The 23,276-nt window shown below is 44.0% G+C and overlaps 1 protein-coding gene across 1 annotated transcript in view; it reads left to right on the top strand.

Annotated features, from left to right (window-relative positions):
• The window catches only part of col24a1 (collagen type XXIV alpha 1), a 151,022-nt gene that overhangs the window by 123,780 nt on the left and 3,966 nt on the right, over positions 1-23,276 (top strand). Inside the window, exons 47-70 of the mRNA XM_078285863.1 lie at positions 972-1,025; positions 1,852-1,905; positions 2,014-2,067; positions 2,187-2,240; positions 3,442-3,495; positions 3,989-4,096; positions 4,996-5,049; positions 5,733-5,840; positions 7,088-7,141; positions 8,031-8,084; positions 8,313-8,369; positions 9,414-9,467; positions 11,345-11,398; positions 11,744-11,797; positions 13,438-13,491; positions 14,361-14,468; positions 17,957-18,064; positions 18,179-18,286; positions 19,928-19,981; positions 20,304-20,366; positions 20,752-20,805; positions 21,343-21,378; positions 22,178-22,213; positions 22,597-22,623. Coding sequence (XP_078141989.1) covers positions 972-1,025; positions 1,852-1,905; positions 2,014-2,067; positions 2,187-2,240; positions 3,442-3,495; positions 3,989-4,096; positions 4,996-5,049; positions 5,733-5,840; positions 7,088-7,141; positions 8,031-8,084; positions 8,313-8,369; positions 9,414-9,467; positions 11,345-11,398; positions 11,744-11,797; positions 13,438-13,491; positions 14,361-14,468; positions 17,957-18,064; positions 18,179-18,286; positions 19,928-19,981; positions 20,304-20,366; positions 20,752-20,805; positions 21,343-21,378; positions 22,178-22,213; positions 22,597-22,623 — 1,515 coding nt within the window. The remainder of the gene's footprint in view (positions 1-971; positions 1,026-1,851; positions 1,906-2,013; positions 2,068-2,186; positions 2,241-3,441; positions 3,496-3,988; positions 4,097-4,995; positions 5,050-5,732; positions 5,841-7,087; positions 7,142-8,030; positions 8,085-8,312; positions 8,370-9,413; positions 9,468-11,344; positions 11,399-11,743; positions 11,798-13,437; positions 13,492-14,360; positions 14,469-17,956; positions 18,065-18,178; positions 18,287-19,927; positions 19,982-20,303; positions 20,367-20,751; positions 20,806-21,342; positions 21,379-22,177; positions 22,214-22,596; positions 22,624-23,276) is intronic.

Below are 23,276 nucleotides of genomic sequence, written 5' to 3'. Positions count from 1 at the left end.
GCATTGATTTATAGTTTCTATAAATCCTCTTGCGTCCCTAAAACGTTTTGCAAATTACTCTCAGCAGTCTTCTCGCAGGCAATGAGAACATTTAGCTGTTTCTCTCCCTTTTCTTCTTGTTTTTTCCACGCTGCTATCACTGCAACCTCACTGCTTTAAACCTGTGCGCTATCAAACGTTATTTACAGCACTTGAGAAAATAATTTTCTACAAAACTGTCTTTTCTCTATTGAGAAGTATCTACTAAATAAGAGGAAGCAGAAGCTCTATTGTGAAAAATGAAGTGTATGCATTCAAATTTTCACGTAACTCATCACAATTACCATGGAACTGTGCACAATCTGTACTTGTTTGTCTCACCTTTTTGATTTCCTTTGCTCTGCGTTATAAATTATGCTGTAATGTTTTACAATAGACTGTGTGGATTAATATGTTCTGCAAATTGATGGCTGATGCTACTGAAATTCGCTGCTACCTCATCCATTTGTAGCACGTTAATTATAGTACTTGGCTCAAGCAGCTATTTCTTTATCTTCCCACATCTTTCTCATCAGAATTGGATTGTTTTAGCTGACAGAAGCATCTGGGGAAAAAAAGGAAAATTGCCATGAAAACGTAATGTCCTACTATGTCAATTTTCAAGTAAATGCTGTCTCCAGCAAAATTGTCTTGTCTAAACTTGGCAACACAATGCTTGGACGGCAACCAAGAGATCTGACATTACAGGAAAGCCAATCCGCAGTGCTGCATCAAAGCCTTTCTGCAGCGAGTCTGCAGGCTGTGTTGTACTGTAAGACTAGATGCACTCATCATGTAACTTGTGTTTGTGGTTAAATCGGTAATGATGATGATGATAATGATGCGAGGAGGACTTTGGCCAAGACCAACTTTTCTAATGCTTTTCTGTATCTGTAACTGCACAAGTGAATGAGCCAAGCTAAGCTGAGCTCATGTCTGTGTGTGTCTTCCAGGGTAAAGCAGGTAATCCAGGCAGCGCGGGCGAGAAGGGACCCCACGGTGAACCAGTAAGTACGCCGACTCCCCGCTGCTGCCATGACGCTGTCTTTTCAGGGAACAGCGGTGACAGACAACACACTGTGAACAACGCCCTGTCTGGAAGCTATAATGGCTGCGGGCGATCGCACGCACGGATTCATTAGTGCTTACGAAGATGAGATTCATGAGTGAACCATTAATCAGAAGACGCTGTCAGGGCTGGAATTGTTTTATATCTTCCTCTCGAAACAGTTCAGAAGCTCTGATGTTACCCATCACCAGTAAATCAACTGGTTGAGGGATTTGGGAGGGAAGAAGGCGGTATTGATGTAAATGACTCATTTTCCAGACGTGGATACAAGCAAGAGCTTTCTCTCTGTCGATCCCTTCTCTCTATCGTCTCTACATCTTAGTTGTCTTTTGACATTTATTTCTTTCTCTGTGTCTTTCTCTCTTCTCTTTCACACACTCGCACCTTGAAGCTCCATTCCTCATGGATTAGCATTCACATTCTCGATTTTCCTGGAAGACCATCAACCCCTTGGGGACATCAAGAATGTCAAACAATCAGATACAAATATTTATTTGGCTAAGAGGCTTCAGTAAGGCCAACGGCGAGGTTTATGTTATGAGTCTCATCTAGCTTTTGGTTGCAGTATTGCTCCCGGCTTTTCACACCTCACCATTGTATTCTTTCTCTAGAGATTTACCTTTTACTGTACCTGTGTTCCCATGATAGGCTAGAGTTATGTGTCATGTCTGCATTGGCATTTCACTCCCTGGTTTAAGTGAAATATAAAGATTATCGCTCTCCTAGTGACCTCAGGCATCATCCGCCGGTTGTTTCTCTTGCAGGGACCCAAAGGACCTCCTGGAGACGCAGGACTCGATGGAGAGCAAGGCCATGAAGTATGTTACCGATTCTGTTCATTTGCGGGGATTACCTTTTCTATTAATGTTTAAACAGTACAAATTAAGCATTGATCCAAACGCACCCCTGTTCCTCTGTCTTCTCAGGGTGAACCTGGTGCGGAGGGGGAGCCGGGCGCCATCGGAGAGCCGGGGTTAAAGGTCAGTGCAACTCCGCCCCCTCTACCGTCACCATCACATCTGTCTGTGTGTGTGTGTGTGTGTGTGTGTGCAATATATGTGTGCTTTGACCCCCGGTGTTGTGTTGTGCGTCCCTGCAGGGTGACGCCGGCCCCCCAGGAGCGGAAGGCGAGCAGGGACAGCAGGGAATGAGAGTGAGTGACTCCAAACATCCCACTAATTCCCTAACCCTCTCTTGCTTGTGTTTGGGCGAATCCGACCCAGCCGTATATTTACTCTCCTCCTCATTTCGACGAGGATGTCTAATCCCCCCCGGCCCGGAGAGAGACGCTGGAAATGATGAAATTGTTTTCGTCTGCCGGACTATATCAATAACCTCCAGCGGCGCTCGAGCCTCGAGTCTGTTCTGTCCCCGTCTGCAGAATTAGAGCGGGTAGAGCAAGCGTTCCCGTTGGAATCGACGTTCTTGGACGAGATGTACAGACTCCGCATCCTAATGTAGAAGAAACCTCGCATGGAACCAGAAGACCTTTGTGCATCTGAGCTCACACATGATATTAGTCAAACAATCTGGCTGCTTCCCTGTCCATTCTCCTCAGTATAGATGTTCCAGAAACAGGCCTCCTTTCTTCTTCGGGCTTATTAGTCTTTGAAATTGCGATAGCAGCGGGTATCGTTCAGCTAATCCCATCAGTATCCATTTAGCGAAGGAAAACACAACACTTCAAGGCTCTTCCGTCCCGTGGCACACGTGTTTCAGGTTACACGGTCCGCGGCTCTGAGTTCACAAATAAATCATCTCCACGCACTGTACATGCGGAACCCAAATCTCTGCTGATGGGAACCGCCCTATTAAATTATGAAGGTAATCAGCAGTCCTGAGTGGTCATTTGGCCACTCCAGTCAGGGAAGTAGAGTACCTCATGCCCCCTTTTCCCCACTGAATCTTATTTTCTTTTCTAATAAGCTTTTGTCTCAAAGAAATAAAAATCCTTTGGCAAATCTCCTTAGCTCTTATTTTCTTTCATAACTCTTCTATCTTACATGATCATTCACTATGGCTATGTCCTTTGCACTGCTTGTAGTGCAAAATGGCTGCTTCTATAATAGGAACATCTAGAAACAATAATGTATCTCCACTCTTTCCATTTGTGTGTTTGCCTACTGCAAGTGACAGACCACTTTATCCTTTTTATCACCCCTGGAGCAAGTAAATCCATTCAAAACGCACTGTAAAAAGCCGAAACCGCAGCAATGTCAACGAGAAAATGTACAATTCCTCAAATACAGAAAAGCCGACACTGTGGCGACAGGGGAGCAATGTTAGAGTTGTATTGATTTCACACTTGTACCAAGAGTAGAAAGGTTTTGTCCTAACTGCTGTTGTGTTTATAGGGTTCTCCTGGGCCCCCTGGTGAAGATGGCCCTCAAGGGAAAGATGGACCCAAGGTAAACATTGGAAAGTCTTATTTTTGCATCTTTTGCATCTCTTTTCAGCAACCAAAATGAGTTATGGGGAGTTTATAAGCTTTCAGTAGCCTGGTTCACAGGGTAAAAACATTGAGTAAGCCTTGCTGTAGTTTATCACACAAAATAGTGAAGACAGTGGAGAGATTAAAGTGTCTGGATAGCGTCATTTGAGTCATATATTGCCACAGTACATGGCCTATTTCACTGGACACTGGATGTTCAACGGCATATACACTTTCTAATAATTATAAATCAATTAATTTTAATGCTACAGCCATGTGATATGGCTCAAATGAAAGCTATTGCACCAAAGCCCATATGTTGTTAAGTCTACCACCTTATATGAGCCTCTGAAACTTATATCACAACTCCCTGAACTGTCTCTCACCCTGACTGTGTTTTTCTGTCTGTCTGCCTCTCTCTCTCTCCCTCTCTCTCTCTCTCTCTCTCTCACTTTCTCTCTGTCTCTCAGGGTGAGCCGGGTGATTGTGGGCCCATGGGAGAGCCAGGGGACAGAGGGATAGAAGGAGACCCCGGGGCCCCAGGACCACCCGGAGAGCCAGGGAAACAGGGCTTTCGTGTGAGTTTATTTTGTTGTATTTTATTTACTTTTGTTTCAACCTTTTCTAAACCAGACACGCCAATTCAACTCAATAACCTTTCTGTAAACAGAGGGCAATTAAAAACAAATTGTTATTTATATTGTCAGTCTGGACGGCTCTGATAAGATACACTTGTAAACAGTACACAGCAAAGTGGGCTAGAGGGTCAGGCAGGTTCAGCTCGCTGCAGAACCGGTTGGACGGGTTTCTTGCAGTGGCTATTTATGTGAGAGCTGTCAAGGCGCTGATGGATCACCAGCTTACTTTTCTCTGAGGCACGGGGAAATCCATCACACCTTGAGCATTTTAAAATAGCTGCAACTGAGCAGATTATGCAAAAACAGTACTTTCTTTCAGGGAGATAATGCCCGTGTGTCCCAGTAGGGGTCAGTCTTCTCTTCAACAAAGTCTCACCACTGGGGCACTCAACAGAGAGGCAGAGACAGTGCTAATGTGTGCTGTGCCATAGACTGTGGATGCTTAGCTGTTTGATAGCTGTCAGTCAAAGTCTCCTCCAGTCAGTCAAAGTCTCTTCCAGTCAAAGTGCTTGTTTTTTTGAGGAAGAGATCCAAATCTAGTCCTGGGTGTTGAGAGGCAGGAAGGCCACTGGGGGTCAGAGAGGATGGGAGCTGAAGGCCATAACACACAGGCACCATTACAAGGCATTGTGGGAACGCAGTACTGCCGTTCACAGAAATGCAAATTGTCAAATCGGATAAAATTGTGGTTTAATGTTTCCTGTCAACAAGATGTTGCTAATTAAAGCACAAAGCCGAGGCAACTCCTTGGGCTTGGCTGACTTTTACAGTTGCACAAAACGTTTTGTTCTGTTATGTTTATTTTGTGTGGTCATCACGTAATGAGTCTTATGTTACAGGGGCCAGAAGGAAAACCAGGGCTGCCAGGGAACCGGGGACGACACGGCAAGAAGGTAAGAACCTTGTTCACCAGAGTTTTTCTTTTTTTTTCTGCAATGAAACAACAGGGAAGAGGAGAGGGACACAGTCCAAAGCCCTGTAGCATTCATGTGGTTCCAGAGAACCACATCTCTTTTCGTTTGCCTGATCCATCGTCTGGGTCAAGTGTTACAAGGCTGACTCCAGTTCTGAGGAGGTTTGGAGAAAGTAAACAAGAACCAAACAATGTAGAAAGATAGTTCAGTTTGTGTCTGTCCTGCTTTCTCTCTGGTCTTTTGCTTTCATGTTTAAATATATAAACTCTTCAGCTGGTCAGGCCCAGTGCTGACTGATCAAATATCCCCCTTATTCAGTTTATACACATTCTCCATCACAGTTAATGCTGGGTTTGCTGTACTATTATCTCCAGTAAATACTTTGTAAAGACTATTTTATTTCCTCCAACCTTTCTTCTATCAATGCAACCCTTTTCCCTCTTTGTGATTTTCTTGTGTGAAATACTCTTTTGGCTTGCCCCCCTTCAAATGGAGGTCAGAGGTCAGATCAGCAGCCCCTGGAGCTGCTAGGGATTCAGTTTCTTGCTCAAGGACACTTCAACAGGGTGGATGCCTGATGTCATGGGGGGGGGGGCTTGAACCCAGACCTTCCACTATTTCACTTCTCACTATTGCTGTTTCTCATCTCTGTCTCCTCCCAGGGAGAGAGAGGCCCTCCGGGTCTTGCCGGTGAGATCGGCTCAGCGGGAGACATCGGCCAGCCAGGCGAGACGGGTCTGAAAGGTGCCAGGGGAACCCGAGGCCCACCGGTCAGTTCCCGCTCTTCCTCTCTCTCACCTCACTCAGTCCTGTCACTGAATTAGACTAAAACTGCTGTAATGGGGGAAAAAAGGTTCTATGAGTATTAGACAACAGATTGTTAAAAGATTGGTTAAAAGTAGTAAAAACTTAGGAAGTCAATGAGATATTTGGGTTGAGAAGCTGGGTCAAAAATCATCTCAGATGCTCATTTTCTCCCATTCACTCCAGTTATACCAGTTTCATATTTACTCTTAGCCAAGATGGCAGTATTTTCCCATGTTCTGTAATGCTGAGTTATTATTAGACATCCTCTCCAATAGGCCATCATGCATCTATCATGTAGGCTATGCCCATAGGGTGTACACTATGTTTTGATTGTGAAATGATATGTTACATTGTATTATCAGTAAATCCATTTGCCAGAATCATATTGTATATACAAGAGATAATGCTTTAGTTTATATGGTGCTCATAGAGCATCATTAATACAGTACAACTGCAACATATGTGCATGTTAAATCATATCAAAACATGATATAATCCATTCTCAATCTTGCCAAATTGCCAATACTGTCAAGCCATACAATATTGTATCAAGCCTGCCTTTTGTTACAGCCAGCTCTATGTATGTACCGTATCTTTAAACTTTCTAATTGATAACCCCAAACTTGTTTCAGTCTTCTAAATAACTGTCCAAAGGGGAGTCGGCACACTGTACATTACCACTCTTACCACTTTTTTTTTTTTTAATCTACTGTTGTATGTCTCAGTTGGATTACTGGTTTATGGTAATTCAAAGATCTGTTACTATATCTCTATAATTACAGAATTAGCGCTAAAACTAATCTCCCTTTCTTGTAAATTCCAGTTAGCAGGCTTCTAATCAGGTGTTGTGAGGACAAGCTGTGTTAGATTTTGTACTTCACAGCTTCAAATGACCTTGTTTCTAGGGCTGAGAAAGAGAGAAAAAAGACAGACAGGAAAGCCAAGAGGAAGGCATCCGCTCTTTTCCTCTCTACAGAGAAAGAGCGCTCTCTTCTCCGCAGAAGTGCTCAGACCGTGTTGTGATAGCTTGGGAAGGAAAGATTTATATCCCCCTGCCATAAAACAACTCCGGCCCCAAGATTCAGTCTGCATGAGTGTCTATTAGACGCCGAAGGTTATATTTAGCTGAACCAGAGTGGAAAAGCAAAACAAACAGCGCTAAGACTGATCCTCTGTGTTATTTTGTGTCTGTTTTCTGCATCACTTGCAGGGTCAGCCCGGTGTTATGGGGCCAGAGGGACAACCGGGATTACTGGGATACACAGTGAGTTAATCCTACCTGTGGTTTTATGACAGCCATTTACACACCTGCATACATATACTCACGAATACACACACACGCACATCTTCTTAGTTGAGTAAACCCCAAAGGTTCTATGTAGGTCTCTGTTTTTTTGCCCTTACACATCCCATGGTGCTAAATTCCTCAGGTCTTAAGTTAAATACATAGAGCGCTTCAGAAACTGCCTCTAGGCTTAGTTCATTTCAAGATTTTAGACCTCTGATCATGAGAAATCTGTTGCATTCGTTCTCCTCATTCTGAACATTTTTGCATTGGCTTTGAACCTCGATTCAGAGAGAAAGAATGCGTGTGTCGTCTTTCCCCCCTCTAATAAGCCTGGTATGCGTGCTACCTGTTGGATCTCTTCAGTCACAACATAAAACTAAACAACCGAACCCGTTCAGATATCCTCTCAATACTCCGACAAAGACCTAGCGAGACGCGAGAGAGGAGGAAAGAGGTGGAATTGGACATGGTGAAGTCTTTAAGCCGGTCTCCCCGGGCGGTTCCACAGCCGGGTCAATGCCAGCATCACTGGGTTTAAGTTGCATAACTGGAACAGGGGGCACCTCGAGTTCACTTTGTCTCGTTTTGTGACTGTGTGTGTATGTACACTCTGAAACTGGCTCGCACTCCGCCCAGGTCGTTGAGTGATTTCTAGGGCTTTGCCAAAACCCAAATCCCCAAGTGACGGATTGTGAGCGCTCTTCCCCTGCAAGGGATTGTGTTTATATTAGACGATTCTGATTAATACTGCGCTGGCAACCCTCGCAGCAGGAGTCATGTCTCTCTGAGGAACATGCTGTGGCCGGTAGAAGCGCTGTATGGTGGTTTTGGTGAGGTAAAATAATCAGAGTTCTCTGTTTTTTAGGGTCACCCTGGCAAGCTGGGGCCCATTGGACCACCGGGGCCTAAAGGTGAAAAGGTAATGTGAGCGCTGGAATGTGTTTTTTCCCCCCTGCACACACACACACACCGTGTTATTTCAATCTTCTCAAAATATACCTGCGCTAGTGTTTGAGAGGCACTTATTTCAATGTCTTGATTTGATAGGGTTCTGCAAAACGCCTAGAAGCATATCCTTGATTAATATCATCGGTTACAAAATATTTTGTGTGTGCGTGTGTGTGTGTGTGTGTTTGGTCAATTCCAGGGTTACCCAGGAGAGGACAATAAGACCCCAGGACCAGCCGGGCCCTTAGGTGAACCAGTAGGTCTTGCTTTCCTTTAAACTCTCCTTTCTGCTCCCCTACACTCTCCACTGTGTTTGCTTTAGGCCTGTTAAGGACCAGATTGACCCGTATGCAGAAAGCACCTTTGAATAGAACTCCGGATCTTCAGTTTTCTCCATAAATGTATTTCCTATGTGACCTGTTTTTAAACCTGTGCTCCTCAGATCTTAGTCTTTCATTGCAGGCTGAACATGAAAAAATATCCAAGTTGGCTTGTACACTGTGGGGTTAAAACTCTGATTTTGTTCCTATATGCATCCAGACTAAAAGAAAAGTCTCACTGCAACCTGCACCGTTTTATATGAAGCCTGAATCCCTGTGATGAACAAATACTTTTTTTATGGTTATGGCTGGATCACATCTCATATATGTAATAGGCCTCATTATTGTGAATTTATGCACAATGTTATTGCATTTGACAGGGAGCAAGAGGGCCAGTTAGTGCCATTAGTCACCCTGAGTTACCGCAAGGATTCTGCATATTCCTTTTTTTGGCCAGGAAAACAAAGCCCTTATTAGAGTAATATTAAAAGAGGATCAGCGTATATCAAAGAGTCTTAGCAGCTTGGGAAAGCTTACGATTATATTGTGCCTTGACTCCTATGTGCTTTGGAGTTTCCCAGCACTGGATTGGTAGACTTAGAGGGGCGTGCACAGCATCAACAAGGGATACTGGGCTTTTTAGTGATATAGATAGCAACCTACAGTACAAAAGAGGGTGGTATTGGATTATCAAGTTGGCACAGTGTTGCAGCACATAGCATGAGCAATACAATGGCTCCCTCTGTCTCATTGCAGCTCTGGCTGAGATTGCCTGGAAATCAGGGTCAAGGTGGAATTATGCCTTTCCATTAGACTCCAATAGATTCAGACTCATAGCTCACTTCTATAGGAGGTGTGTGTTGTCTTAAAGTGGCTGCCCAGCTCATCTCGTGCCTTGTGGGTGTGAATGCATGCACGTGTGTGTGTCCATCTACGTGTGTTTTGTGTGTTTGTTTGCGTGCGTGTGTGTGTCTGCACAGGGTCCCCCGGGCGAGCGAGGAGAGCGCGGAGAGCCTGGAGATGAGGGATATCAGGTAGATAAAACCACGAAAACCGACATCAAACGTATCGCACAGTCACTCCTCGGGGTGCTTGTCTTCTTCTGTTGTTTCCTACATTTTTCTGCTCTTTTGGTGCTCTATTGAAATGTTGCTGTGCTGAGATAAGAGGAGACCACACATGTGGCAGAGCAGGGCGGGAGGGAGAACACAGGATTACCAAATTCCTACGGATAAGGCCGGAGGAAATCTGGTGTTTTTGTCATTGCGTGCCTTGAAGGCACCGGATGCTTAACGCTCCAAAAGTACGCACGCACACACACACACACACACACACACACACTTGCATTCACACTGTGAGCAACTTGGTTGATGGTTACTCCAATTGCATCTATGTTGTGGTCTCATGCAGCTACAGGCACATCATGTATTTTTCGCTGCTTTGGTTTTGCCTTTCATAGCATTACATTGTTTTGATGTGTTATCCTATAATATAGGTATTATCCTGCGATATCCTATCCAATTAATGCTAATTCATCTAAACTAAAAAAATTAAATTGTTGTCCTTTATTCCTGTAGCCTTTCAAATAAAAGTTGTGGAGAACTGGGAAGCTTTGAATGGCTGCAATCAACTTTTGGTCCATTTTGCGTTTGCCAAGCGGAACTCTTCTGCCTTAAAAAGCCAAAGAGCAGTAACTGTGTGAGAAGTGAAACTGAGGGAAAAAAAGGGCTCAAACTTTATATCCAGTCGGCCGTGAAAAGTTCAGCCGGGACCAACTTCTCTTGGCCGACAAGCTTGTGTACCGTCAACACACTGGCTGAGTTTCTGGTCGTTCAGCTCTGTGGAAATGAATGGGCTTCTGGTGACTTGTTGATCATGTTGCTCGCAGTGGGAACACATGGTCCGACTCACAAAGCAGGGGTAGTGAATGCTTTCAGCCCGGGACACAAGTTAGACATTTAGACCCTCATACTGGGGCCCAAACTGATGAAAACATGTTATGTGGAGACCCACTTAAGATAAGCCTTGACCCATTTTCAGGCCCAACCCATCGTTTAAGAAACCAGGGCTCAAAGCCATTGAAGCAAATCTTCATTTTGCCAGTTTCCACAGTCCCATAGGGTTCTATCAACCCCATAACGGATCCCACTTGGCTTTCCTCTCCTGCCGGGTGTTGAATTTATAGATCCCGCTGAGTCCAAACCACCTGCGGCTCTTCTTAATAAAATACACACCTAGATGCTTGGTCTGGAAACGACTGTATATTATTTTGATACTTCAGTCATGCTGTGGTGCTCTTACCTGTAACTGAGTATGAGCAGACTGTTCCCTTTATGAGGAAGTGGCTCTCACAAGAATTCACATAAGCTGTTAATGGCCCCTTCAGTGTTTGTTAACCACTGTCGTGCAAAGCTACTCTAGGAAGCAAGACGCTAATCTTTGTTGGCATGCTGTTGTTCCATTGGCAAAGCTATGGAAGAATGACACTCTGCACTCATGAAATCCTTGTCTAAACTTTTACAAATTAGCTTTATGTTATAGTAATGCTATAAGTACTATAAGTATCCCCAGAATATTCTCCTGGGTGCCGCCGCAATCCTCTTTACGTCTTTTCCTAATAATTCTTTATGGAACTGTAGAGTGTTAGCCATCATAAAAGTTAATCTGTCCTCCATTTGAAATGCAGACTGGCCATTACATATATATGCTGTAGATATAGTGTAGCACAAAGACCATGATAGGTTGGCAGCTGAATAGTGAACAAAATGTGTTCCTGTCAGGAGTGTAGCCACATTGCAGCAGTGGTGCAGCAAGCATTCAGTAACAGGAGGTATTTAACAAGGAGTAAATTGCCGTTCTATGTATTTTTCTATATTCTAATTCTATATTTGATCAGAAATTTGTGTTTCAGGGCCATATTGGCATCACTGGACTTCGCGGAGCTATAGGACAGCAAGGCCTGCCTGTAAGTCTTCTGTCATACATCACTCTGATACAATTGTGTTTTTCACTTCACAAGTTTTAGATGTCCTTTAGGTAGTCCTTTGGGTGCTGAGTTAAGTTCCTTGACCCTATATAGCCAGTGAAGCCCATTCAAAACCTATTGTGTAATTTGAGAAATGCATCATCAGAGAACAAAGATGTTTTCCTCAAAATGTAATGACTTGTAAAGGTAATATTTCCACCATTCATCACAATATAGATCTGTTTTAGATCTGAATGTTAATGTATGTGTTTCTGTGTGTGTGTGTGTGTGTGTGTGTGTGTGTGCGCGCTTGCATTTGTATGTGTTTGTTCTTGTGTTGTTCAGGGAAAGCCGGGGCACCCTGGAGAACCGGGACCAAAGGGAGAGTGGGGAACTCCGGTGAGCCTCCGCCTCATTCTACTGTGAATCCCCAAAGCGAGCGTATCAGACTATACATCCACACACGAGCAAACAGTTTATTTAGTCATGAAACTTTGTCTTCTCCCTACAAATAGGATGGATGTTTTCAGCATCAGAGTGTCTCTGCTGCCAGGCTGATCTGTTTGTACTGGATAGACGCTGGACTCTGAACAAAGCCAATAAATGTGTTAACACAGGCTTATCCTTCATTGCCGGCAGGTTTGAATTCGGTTTGGTCGGGCTTATATTTGACACTCTGAGCAAAGAAAAATCCCTCTGTCACCTCAGCTGCCAGAATGAAAGACCAACCGCAGACGTTTGGCCAGAACCCCATTTTTCTTTAATTCCAGTCACCAGATGAACATGCCAGTACAGAGATTTTGGATTATTTAGCATTCAGGCCTGTTCTCTAAGCTTGATGTTTTTCTCCTGCTCAGCCATAGTGGAATATCATGAAAGGAAGACAAAATAATACGGCTTACCTCATAAAATCAGGCTGAAACCAGGTGGGGGGGGGGGGGGGGCTGAACCAGAGTGCGGGGTGGAAAGCAAGTAGGGAGCTACAGCATGTTTTCATGACCACCCAGAATGCCAGATTCCACCTCCTTCAGTTGTCTCTGTGCTTTTGTGCTTTGATCTGCGAATTCATCATAGCGTGCAGCTTCACCGTGGAATCTGGAAAGCTGGCATCAGAGCGGATATCTTTTGGGAAAATAAAAGACGCTGTCCTGAACCGAGCAGTTTTGCTCCCTGAGCTGCCGACTGCTTTTGAGCTACAGCTACTTTTTGATACGTTTTGAGTCTTCTTATTACATAACTTCCCTTTACCCTGAAACAACTTTGGGTTCCATGATCAGATGCCGATGACTTGCTCCAGCATGTGAAACAGCCTGTTTGCACAACCCATCACAGGAGAGAGATACATTGTGCAAATACTATGGAAATATTTCGATTAATTTATTTGCCTTGGCTCAGAAGATACACTGAGCATGTGTTACATACAGGGCCATCTATTCAGAAACATCACAACGTATTGAACACTCTGCCAGAAAGCGATGAGAACTGTTGGGGTCTATGTCTGTTTTAGATTTAAGGCTTTGGCAAAGCATTCCTAGAAAGATACATCAGAGTGTGCATGGTGCTTTGGGGAATAGGACTTGAATGTACATACATAACTTATATCAGCACCCGGGCGAATACTTCCTCCTGATTGACTGCTAGATGTATTTTTTCTGTGAGAAAACAAGTGAAAGAATAGCTCTGATTTGTAATATTTGGCAAGTGGCCATGTTATGAGCAGGATAATATACTGCAGCATGTGCCGTTTCCTGCCTTCGTGTCATGCAATATATATCCATAACACCTTATTGTGTTTTAACCCAACAACATGTCGAGGTGTTAAATATACATTATGCGTGTGTATGTGTTTCTTTGACAGTGTCTGTACTGTGTAAAATGTAAAAAGAGCCTAGAAATGGGGTTTTTCATAAGACTTGTATTAGGCATGGTCTTTCTGAAATTTCCTCTGCACATTGGGGGGGCTGAGGTATGTAACCTTGTGTGTTTTTGTGAATTATACCTGTGTATATTTTATTCCCCGCATGCGTGTGTTTACCCAGGGCTCAATGGGACAGAAAGGAGCGAGGGGGCTGAGTGGAACACCTGGCGTTGAAGTGAGTATCACACACAGCATGGAGAGAAACTAGTGCAGTAATACAATAGATGCTGTGATTAGGTGTGTGACAGTGATGCAGCTCAGTGTGGGGCACAGCTGAGTACTGTCGGCATCACCAAAGTGTTGTTTTTGCACAATGCACCAAAGATGTCGCCAAAATCAAAAAAATTATCATCTTAAAGAACATGTCAAGTGATGGGAGTTCCAAGAGCAAACCAGCAGACCTGGCAAATATGTTTGCACCATATATTTGAACTAGTTCATGTGCGCTTCATTTATTTCTGTAAAAAGCCTCAAAAGTGAATATGACACTTTAAAGAAACACTGAATAAAGCACTCAACATTTTTGTCAAGCGTAAAGAAAATCTCACTCTCAACTCTCAACCTGAATTTTTACAACAAATGGCTACAGCAAGAAGCCTCTCTGTCAGTGTCAGACCTGCCTCAAATAGCACTTGGACTTAATTCTCAGTGTTTTATTTTAACCTGCTTGGAATACCAGATGGACGGGGTTTAGTGCATCAGGATAATGCATTGCCCTACTTGGCAAACCGCACCCATCTGGTAATTTAATGGGTAAAACTAAAAGTATTGGCAAACATTATTTGGCCAGGGTCTGGTCAGGAATGCATCTCTTTATTGCAGATGTATAGTATCCAGAGTGGGAATTTGAGAGGAAGACTGAGGGCGTAGAAAGCTGGTATGATCATAAAAGAATAGCGCTACCTGAATCATGGTTAAGGCCATAAATCTCCCCTAGACTGACTGATATTTGGCTTGGAGTATGAGAGACTTGGGTATGAATCTGGTCATTTTTCCCACCACAAAGGCAAGCGTGACATTGTGGTTGTTGCTTAAATTTCCTAGGGGCCAACTGGTTTTCCTGGACCCACAGGAATGGAGGGATACCCGGGACAGGACGGTGCCCCGGGACTGACCGGCTTACAAGGTTTCCCAGGAAAACGAGGACGACAGGTACTCAACACTGTCACCATCATATTCACATCAATGTAAAGTTGAGGATATATGCAGGTATATGGATCCACCCATTAGCTTAATAATCATAGGGTGCATCAGTGTGCAATTTATTCAAAGGTAATAAGGAAGATCATGAGCAGGTAAATTAATTTCTTCAATTACATTTTACTTTATAGTCAATTTGCCAGGGAGATGCATATCTTTTGTTGTTATCCTCACTCAAATTATTCCCTACCTGCCATACTGAACTCATAGTCACTAGTGTGGTGTGCAGCTATGGTGGTTTCCAGTTCTTCATTTCAACTGGTTAAACACACACACACACACACACACACACACACACACACACACACACACACACACAGGACCCCAATTATATGCTACCCCTAAAAACATTCTCGCTCAGCACCATAAATGTAGGTCACAGGCGGAGTCAGAGGATTTACTTGCATAACTGAACTTTAAAGAGGACATGTCCTTTACTGTGTGCTGAATCTCGATCGCAGACATGTGGTCTGTATTGGAAGGATTTAAGGATCCAATGATACATCATCTTTACCTTTTAAGGACCTTCTCTTCACATTCTTAAATCCCTCTGCCTTTATCCCCCCCATTCACTCAACAAGCATACATGAGGTTTAATCTCCAATGCACTGATGGATGGATGGACTGAATAAAGTCCACACTGAATAAAGCTGTGTGAATATTATTACAGTAATTGGACTTCAGCACCATCAGCCAAAGACAAGGATCCTCCAGTGGTCTACATATCACAATTGAAACACACCATAGAAACCAGAGTCTACCCAGTCTGCCAACATGCTAACCTGTGCCACATTCTCCTGTCTACTTTTGTCCAGTGATTTTTATTTGACTGCATATGCGGGTCATTTAACCAGCAGCTTCTGAATGCCCGATACTTTCCCTCGGCTCTTACCAGCTGTACTTTTAAGCCTCAGACCTGAGGCTGAAAATGACTGGTCATTAAATGCCTTGTTTGACTTGATTGGCTTTTACTGGTCTCAGCTCAGTGGGACTCTTTATACCAAGTGTGCAGCCACAGTTGATCGGGATTTCATGCATGGATGTCCCTGCCCTCCTTAGCCAGACGCAGAGCCGGGGAGGCCAAGTCCCTTCTGTCTGGCTGCCAGTTACATAATGCTGACATTGTGTGAAAACCTAGTAACTCTAATTTTGGGGACTGATATGTTTTTATGTGGATTAAAATTTGATACGCTCCCTCATGGGCTGAGTGAGTTCTAGAAACTTTGGCCCCACGAAAACCTTGTATAATTTCAAAAACGCATGGCTGTCAATTTGACAATGAGATAGCAGGTTTTCTTGCACCACCAGTTTTAGGTCCAGTCTGGTCCAGTAGCCCAGTGTAGCCGGGACGCTCTTTTACTGCAGAGAGCACAAGGCTCTCGCAGCAGGAGAGCCTGGCAGGCGACCGGCTGATTTCACACTACATACTTCCATGGTGGGAAACACAGTATGGCTTCCTTCGGAGGAGTCCCAGCAGAGCTATCATCATTCCTCTTTGTCCTTGCGAAGTCATCATCATTCCCATAATGATTGTCAATTATCCTCTTCCTCATTGTCTTCCTCAGTCCCTGTCCCATATCCATTTCTGTTCACATAGCCAGTTGGATGTCTAAGCACAGTGAAAGCAGCAGATTGTTTATTTTTTCGGAGCATTTGTGCTTTATTGGACAGTGAGCAACAGGAAAGATGATAGAAAGAGTGAGAAGGAAATACAGTAGAGGTCATGAGCTGAAATGGAACTGACAGTATTGTGACAGTGTCTCAAGCACATGGCCGCTGGTTCAAGTTCAAGCCCCACAACAGGTGTTTTTGTTGGAGGCTGCGGTTTGTGAGTCAGCCATCCAAAAGAGGAAGCATGGCCATCCAGTGAGATCAGGAGAAGATGGATTGTGGCTCAGCGAAGACCGAGCTGATAAATTGACTCTAGGCAGCAGCCAAACACTGCTTGCAAGTTTGTCTAATCTATAAGCCAGCTTGGCGTGAAAACAACCAGCCTTTGAGGTTCTGTTGCATAATTCCAAACATTTGGCAGATGATGTAGTTACAGTGGCTTAACATTTTGAATGTGCCAACTGCTGTGGCCAGCGGATGAAAAAGTTGGTTTCCCACCTCAGCGGAGAACCAGAAGCTTCTAGACTTAGTATTTGTCTACCAGACCTGGAGGATCATTAAGGCTATCATAGTGGACATGATGATAAAAATAGATTATAAAATGTAAATCAGAGACTGTCCTTCATTCTGTCTCCCTTCTGAAGTTGCATTGATGCTATAACTTAGTCCAATTGTCTCCCATGGCTTCTCGAATGATAGCATCTGTCACAGTGAACTTTACTGATGTGTTGTGTGTGAACGTGCGTGCGTGTGTGTGTGTTTGTGAGCCTGTGTGTGAAGGTTGGGACACCAGGTCAGTCTTAATTAAATCTCTTGAGTGATCTTATTAAGCTGACAGACACGGCGGCCTTTCCTTATGCAACAGCTCCCCAGCGCCCGTGGGTTGTGGGGGGGGGGGTTCAACCAACAAACGTACAGCGGTGTAATTCCAAACCGCTTCCTGACGACCGGGGGATTATTTTTTCATGACTTATCCGTTCCCCCTCTCGGCGATCTAGGAACAGAAGCCGTACGTGCGAGCGGCGGTGACCCACTCGATCTGTTATTGTAATATCGCTCCCTGCCTCCTGCCACTCCGCAGCGCTGATGGAGCAGGAAGCGGTTGTGGTCTGCGGTGTGAGAGAGCAACTCATTGACAGGCAGTCGAGTTTATGGCCGCACTTTAGCAGCACATTGTCAAGAAATATTATAAGCAGGAGAGGCCAGCAGGCTTCAGTACTGCGGTTCACAGCTCTAACTATCTGACAGGTTTAGGTGCATGTTTAAATGTATGTTAAAGCGGTTTGAAGTGTATGTTGAATTACACGTTGAAAGGCTTTAAAATGTATGGATTCATTTTCTATCATGATCTATACCGCTGTTTTGCCAGCTGTTTTTTTTAAGAGCTACACTCTGCAAATACAATGGATTGTACCCAGTAATGTAGTTATAAATGACAAGGTGGGTAAACTGTTACCTCCAGTCGGTGATTATCATAAGTCAAACAACCACCAATAACAAAAAGTACTTAAAAAGTACTTTCAGAAAAGCATTAATATATGCATTTTTCTTTTCTTTGAGCTGGGTATGTCAGATATGAGGTCACTACTCTTTTAATTAATTCCATTCAGAAGGTGATTTTTATTCAAAATAATTATATTTTCGACATATTTTTCATGAAAAAGACCCTTGAACTACTCACATCTGTTAACCTTAACTAATTTGTGTAATTTCTATCCTGCATATTATGAAATAATCAGGGTGGAATATATGAATTGCTCTTGATTTGACATTTAGAATTGTTCAAAATGGAAATTCCAACCCTCCATCCCTGGTGTGTGTTTGTTCAGGGTCAGAGAGGCTTGCTGGGACAGGAGGGACCTGCTGGACGTCCAGGACCCAGGGGAGAGCTTGGACTTCCTGGACCACCCGGAGAGAGAGGGCCGCCCGGTCAGAAGGTAACACCCAGGACAGCAGTAAAATCAGAAGTGACTTAATGTAATCTCATTGATTGCGTATATCTTGAGATTCTTAACCATTAACCCCCTGACCAATGGCCTGTCTCGGTCCAGGGGGAGCCTGGCCTGGCAGGGGAGAGAGGAGCCATGGGAATCAAAGGCATGGAGGGGGCGACAGGTGACCAGGGCAGGAAAGGAGACCTGGGACCCAAAGGACAACCAGTGAGTATGCACAGTATAGCACCTGTGATTTAAAGCAAAAATCCACCTCAAAACAGGATTCACATAAAGTTATTTTTGTAACCTTGGATAGTTCTGCCTGGATTTGTGAACACGAGGAAGTGTCTTTCGAAGGCAGAAACAAGAGAACTAAGACTTGAATGTGACACTTTGTGGAGCTGCGCCATTGACATTGAATGGGAGAACGATGTTGTGGATACTGTAACAGTAACCAGCGTGATTTTTCATGGATTTGGGCATGTGTTTAGGGGTCGGAACTGTCAGCAGTGCTATCAGGTAAAGCTCAGGCTCATCCGGGAATAAGATCACAAAATACACTATGAGTCAGCCTCCCATTTACTGCCAATTGAACAACTCCGGGAAGTGTCTCTTGATGACATCACAGATTACAGTTATGCTTCTTTGGTTTCTATCTTTTGAAAGAGTTGTTCCTATTCATAAACATTAACTGAATGGTGTAAGAGCTTTGGAATAACAAGAGCCAGGGCTCTACAACACTAATTTTCATCAGAAGTGAAAGTTAGAAGTAAGTAAAGGATTTGCTCTTTGACATGAATATTGATGTCAATTCTGTTTTTTGGGCTAGTTCTTCTCAGTGAATGTTGATTTATCATTGTTTGGTACACAGATACAGAATAAATGGTCCATCAAATGTTTTGTCTTTCTCAGATATAGTATCATTGAACAATTTAACGAGTTGTTGAAATCACAACAGTGTAAGATACTGCTCTTGCTTTACGTTAATACCGCCCTAAGAAATGTTTCTTTTCTCTACAAAAGAGGGGCTTATAAGCTTATATACATTCCTTGATACCCCTCTCTAAATATAGCTGTGGGGGCTTAGGTAGCCAAGCTGCGGTGGGGTTAAAAATGTGCGTGTCTGATACTTTTCCACCCCGAGTAGAGTAACAAATTATCCGGGCGAGACGCGGAATGGAAACATTCTGCCCGGCAAGGCCAAGTTATGTAAGATCCTCGCACTCCAGGGACGTGAAAACGAGGTGCTCCACTTTACTTATATAACTCCTCAAAGTTAAACCCCCCCCACACACACACACCCTCCGCCCCCCCTTCCTCTGGTCATCTCCATTGATGCCGGAGAAACAGAGAGCGGACTCTGGCCCCCGGGTCAGATCCCTTTACGCTTTTCAGGGAATGGAGTTTCTGGGCCAAAAGCCGCTGGCCAGAAAGCAGAGCCGGCCAGAGGATGTGGATGACTGGCTGTGCAAACACAGTGTCTGCCACCCTGGACCACAGACAGAGCTCAGACACAGAGGGGGCACAGACACCCAGCCCCTATCTCTGCGTCTGTGCGGGCGGGTGTGTGAGTGTGTGTTAGCGTTATTGTAGACACAGACATGAAGCCCCCTTGTGTGCCCCAGTTTTCTGCGCCTGCCAGTTCTTTCGCATTGGACATGAAAATATATGAGAGGGCAACCGGAGACCTCGTGGTGTCTGGAGCGTTGGGATAAAACGGGACTCAAAAACGGCATGAATGGTTTCATAGATCACACACACACACACACACATATACACAGGCCCTTCTATTAAATGTGAAGATGCTGATGTGTGGAAGGTCTGACTCTCCTGTTTCTATGATGTGATTGTCTTCTTTGCTTGCAGGGGGAGTCTGGAGACTTGGGGATGATTGGTTTACACGGCTTTCCAGGACCAAAGGTGAGAGGTTGTGTAGCTAAGAAAACAGGAGAGGAGAGGAAAACTAGAAATAAAATTACATTACGAGATGAGCTGAAATGAAATGAGGAAAGATGAAATGGGAGATGAGATTAGATAAGATGAGATAAGACACATGAAGAATGTAGGGATGAGATGAGAGGAGGAAGAGGAGTAGAGATGATAAAACATGACAGAGGATGGGAAGAGATGAGATACTTCACTGATCTCCCAGAAGGACAAACGTCCATCACACTCCCAGAATACATTGTCCCTGTGTCATGACACACCTGCAACTGAAAAAACCTCTTTTTGTTTGAAACAGGGGCCGAATGGCGATTTTGGATTGAAAGGTGTCCCTGGTCCCAAAGGCCCTATGGGTATTCTGGTAAGTATGATAGAAATAGAGACAGTGGGTACACCGCTGTGCTGGGAATCAAACCCTAACAATGGAATTGATATGAAAAGGATACAAGAACATGGACACAATTCACTTCTGCCCAGTTGTGCAACCAGCATAACATCCACTTAATTTTTGGGGAATGTAGTGTACACTCACCTTTCAGCGTAATTACCCTCGACACCTTGAAGTCTTGTGGGTTATACTGTAACCACCCTCTCAGCAGCACACACACCTCTTCAACTACTGTTACACCGCAGCCTGCAGTGAGTGGTGTGTGTGGGACCCTTATTCCCATGTGTGTATTCCTTCAACTCTCTCTTGTAAGTTCCAACAGAGCGGTTTATTCATCCCCTCGCTCTGTTTGTTTCAGGGATTTACTGGACCTGTAGGCCCTGAAGGAATGATGGGCCCGATGGGAAAACACGTAGGTTTCTGTGTGTGTGTGTGTGTGTGGGTGTGGGTGGGTGCTCATGTTTTGTGTGTGTATCATTATCTTATTGCCCTGGCTGAATGAGACTCACCTCTGTCTTGTGAATGTGTCTTTTATTAAGTTAACTTGCTGGTTTGCCTTCTGGAAATGTAGCCAGATGAACTGATGAAACTCCTACTGTTAAAGCAGGAGTTGGTAGAGGAAAATTTGGTACTCCTCAGTCAGTGACCTTAGAGTATATCAAACTTTAACCCATGCAAACATGACTATTTCTAGCTTTGCTGTATCTCTATTAGCCTCAAATTTGAACGGTGACACAGTTTAATAGCAATGATAATGAAAATATCAGAAAGCACATATCAGTCAAGGAATTCTCTGAAACTGGAGATGCTTTTCAGATAAGCGAGCAATTTTCAGAGACTCGTCGGGACACTAACCACCCTATAAATGTATTACTTATTATTACCAGGGTTACCTGTGTGACGAGAATGAGGTACACTGCTATATTTAAAGTGTTTTTTTTTCCCACAGGGGCTAAGGGGTCCAAAAGGAAGCAATGGCGAAATGGTAAGATCTGAATTAATCGTTTTATTCACTTCATACAAGTCTGCTAAAACCAAATAGTCTTTCAAGATGAGTATAGTCTACTGCAGTGTCAGACTCCCTAATTCCTTATTGAGAACGCACCACCTCAAAGCATCCTGGGTGTTAAAAGACCTACTGTAGATGACGAACGCTCTGTTTACAGAATATGAAAGCTAGCTGGGGTTCACTGGTGGTTCTGTTTAGATGACTATGGCTGAGTCATGTTGAAAGTAGCTGTTGCACAGTGTGTCCCGGAGCTCCGCGTGGGGCCTTACTGTAAACGCTGTTGAGGAAATGCCTTGTCATAATGTTAGCATGGCAAGCCACAGTGCAGTCACCATACACTTCCTATATCCCCGGTCCCGCTCTGCAGTGTAAACTGTTGTAAGATTCTCAGATCTGCCTAAATCCCATGGCAACTTACACTACCATATGCATACCACACACACACACACACACACACAAATACATACTATGTACACACGCAGTCAAACGGCTCCTTCATTCTAGCCGACTCTGAAAGATACAAAATATGCTTGTGTTCTCACATACACACACACAGCCCACCCCTCCAGAGCCTAATACGGACCAGCTGCTATTGGACTCCACTGTGTTCTCTCTGGTCAGCCAGAGGGGGCCACTCTGGACATGTACAATATGATAGAGAGTCACATTTCTATTTAGTGGATTTAAACAGCAGATCTTTTATTTGAAAAAAGAAGTATATGATCTCTTCTGCCATGTCAACACTTTGATTTTTGTGTTTGCTTTTAAATCTCAGGGGCCTCAAGGGCCACAGGGGAATCCAGGTCCTAGAGTAAGTATTTATCTATTTCAACACTTTACCTCAGTACCACACTCTAATAACATACTACACATGTAAAAAGGCTTTGTTGTGTCATGGGAACCAGAGATTTTGTCAATATTAGGTCAAAATTGGGTCAGTTCACTCTCAATTCAATCAGTCCAGGCTGGTCCATGGCTGTGTATTCAAGATTAAAGTTAAACGGCCAGCACCCCAGACAGAGCAGAGCTCTGGTTGCACGCTCATATATCTCCCTATATACCTACTACAGAGCCCACAGACACAGAATTGATTGACTTGAAAGTGAACTGACCCCAACCCCGATGAGATCATTCCTCACTGTATCCCTCATGCTGTCTTTGTTTCTTTCTCCCCCCCCCCCCCCCCCCCCTCAGGGACCGCCTGGTGCTCCTGGTCCCACAGTAAGTATTTTGTGTCACTCATGTATTGATTGGATCCCCCGTGGAAGCAAAAACAGTAGAGGAAGGAGAGGATCAGCTATGGGGGCAGTGGTCCTGTTGTGGGTTCCACGTGAAAGGCAGAGCGTTGGCTGTTTGAGGTCTGGAGCATAGAGTTAGAGGGAATAGTTAGAGCATTTCCCAGTGGATCTATTGAACTGTCACTGATTTTTTTTTTTTTTTTTTTCTGGCACTGTAGTAGAAACCAGCCTCATATCTCTATTAGCTTCTGGGTAAAGGGCAGTTTACTGTAGCTTCCCACTATCTGAGTGACCTCCTTTCTGTTTGAACACTTCTTAGAAACGAAGGATAAAAAAAACCCAACCCTATATCAGATGGCTTTTCTGTTTATGCACATTACGTGATAATCGTAGTGTTTATGCTGAGTGGGATGTGTTAGTGTTCCCCCCTGCCGAGGTCAGGAATGTGACAGTTTATTGACGCAGGACTTATTTTACTGCTTCCCTCTGGTATTAAGCTGTATTTTGACTCGAGTGCCTTGAGTTTTCACTATAAACTGTAGGCATTTTTCTCTTACCAGTGAACAAGCCCGTGGATGAAAAGCTTTTAGTTTAATAATGAATTGTGCACCGGATCTCTTTTGTTTTTCATTAAAC

The sequence above is a fragment of the Centroberyx gerrardi genome, chromosome 9 (assembly GCF_048128805.1).
Source record: "Centroberyx gerrardi isolate f3 chromosome 9, fCenGer3.hap1.cur.20231027, whole genome shotgun sequence".
In the NCBI taxonomy this organism is placed as follows: domain Eukaryota; kingdom Metazoa; phylum Chordata; class Actinopteri; order Beryciformes; family Berycidae; genus Centroberyx; species Centroberyx gerrardi.
The sequence above is the reverse complement of the archived record's forward strand: the minus strand, read 5'-3'. Positions and strand labels throughout refer to the sequence as shown.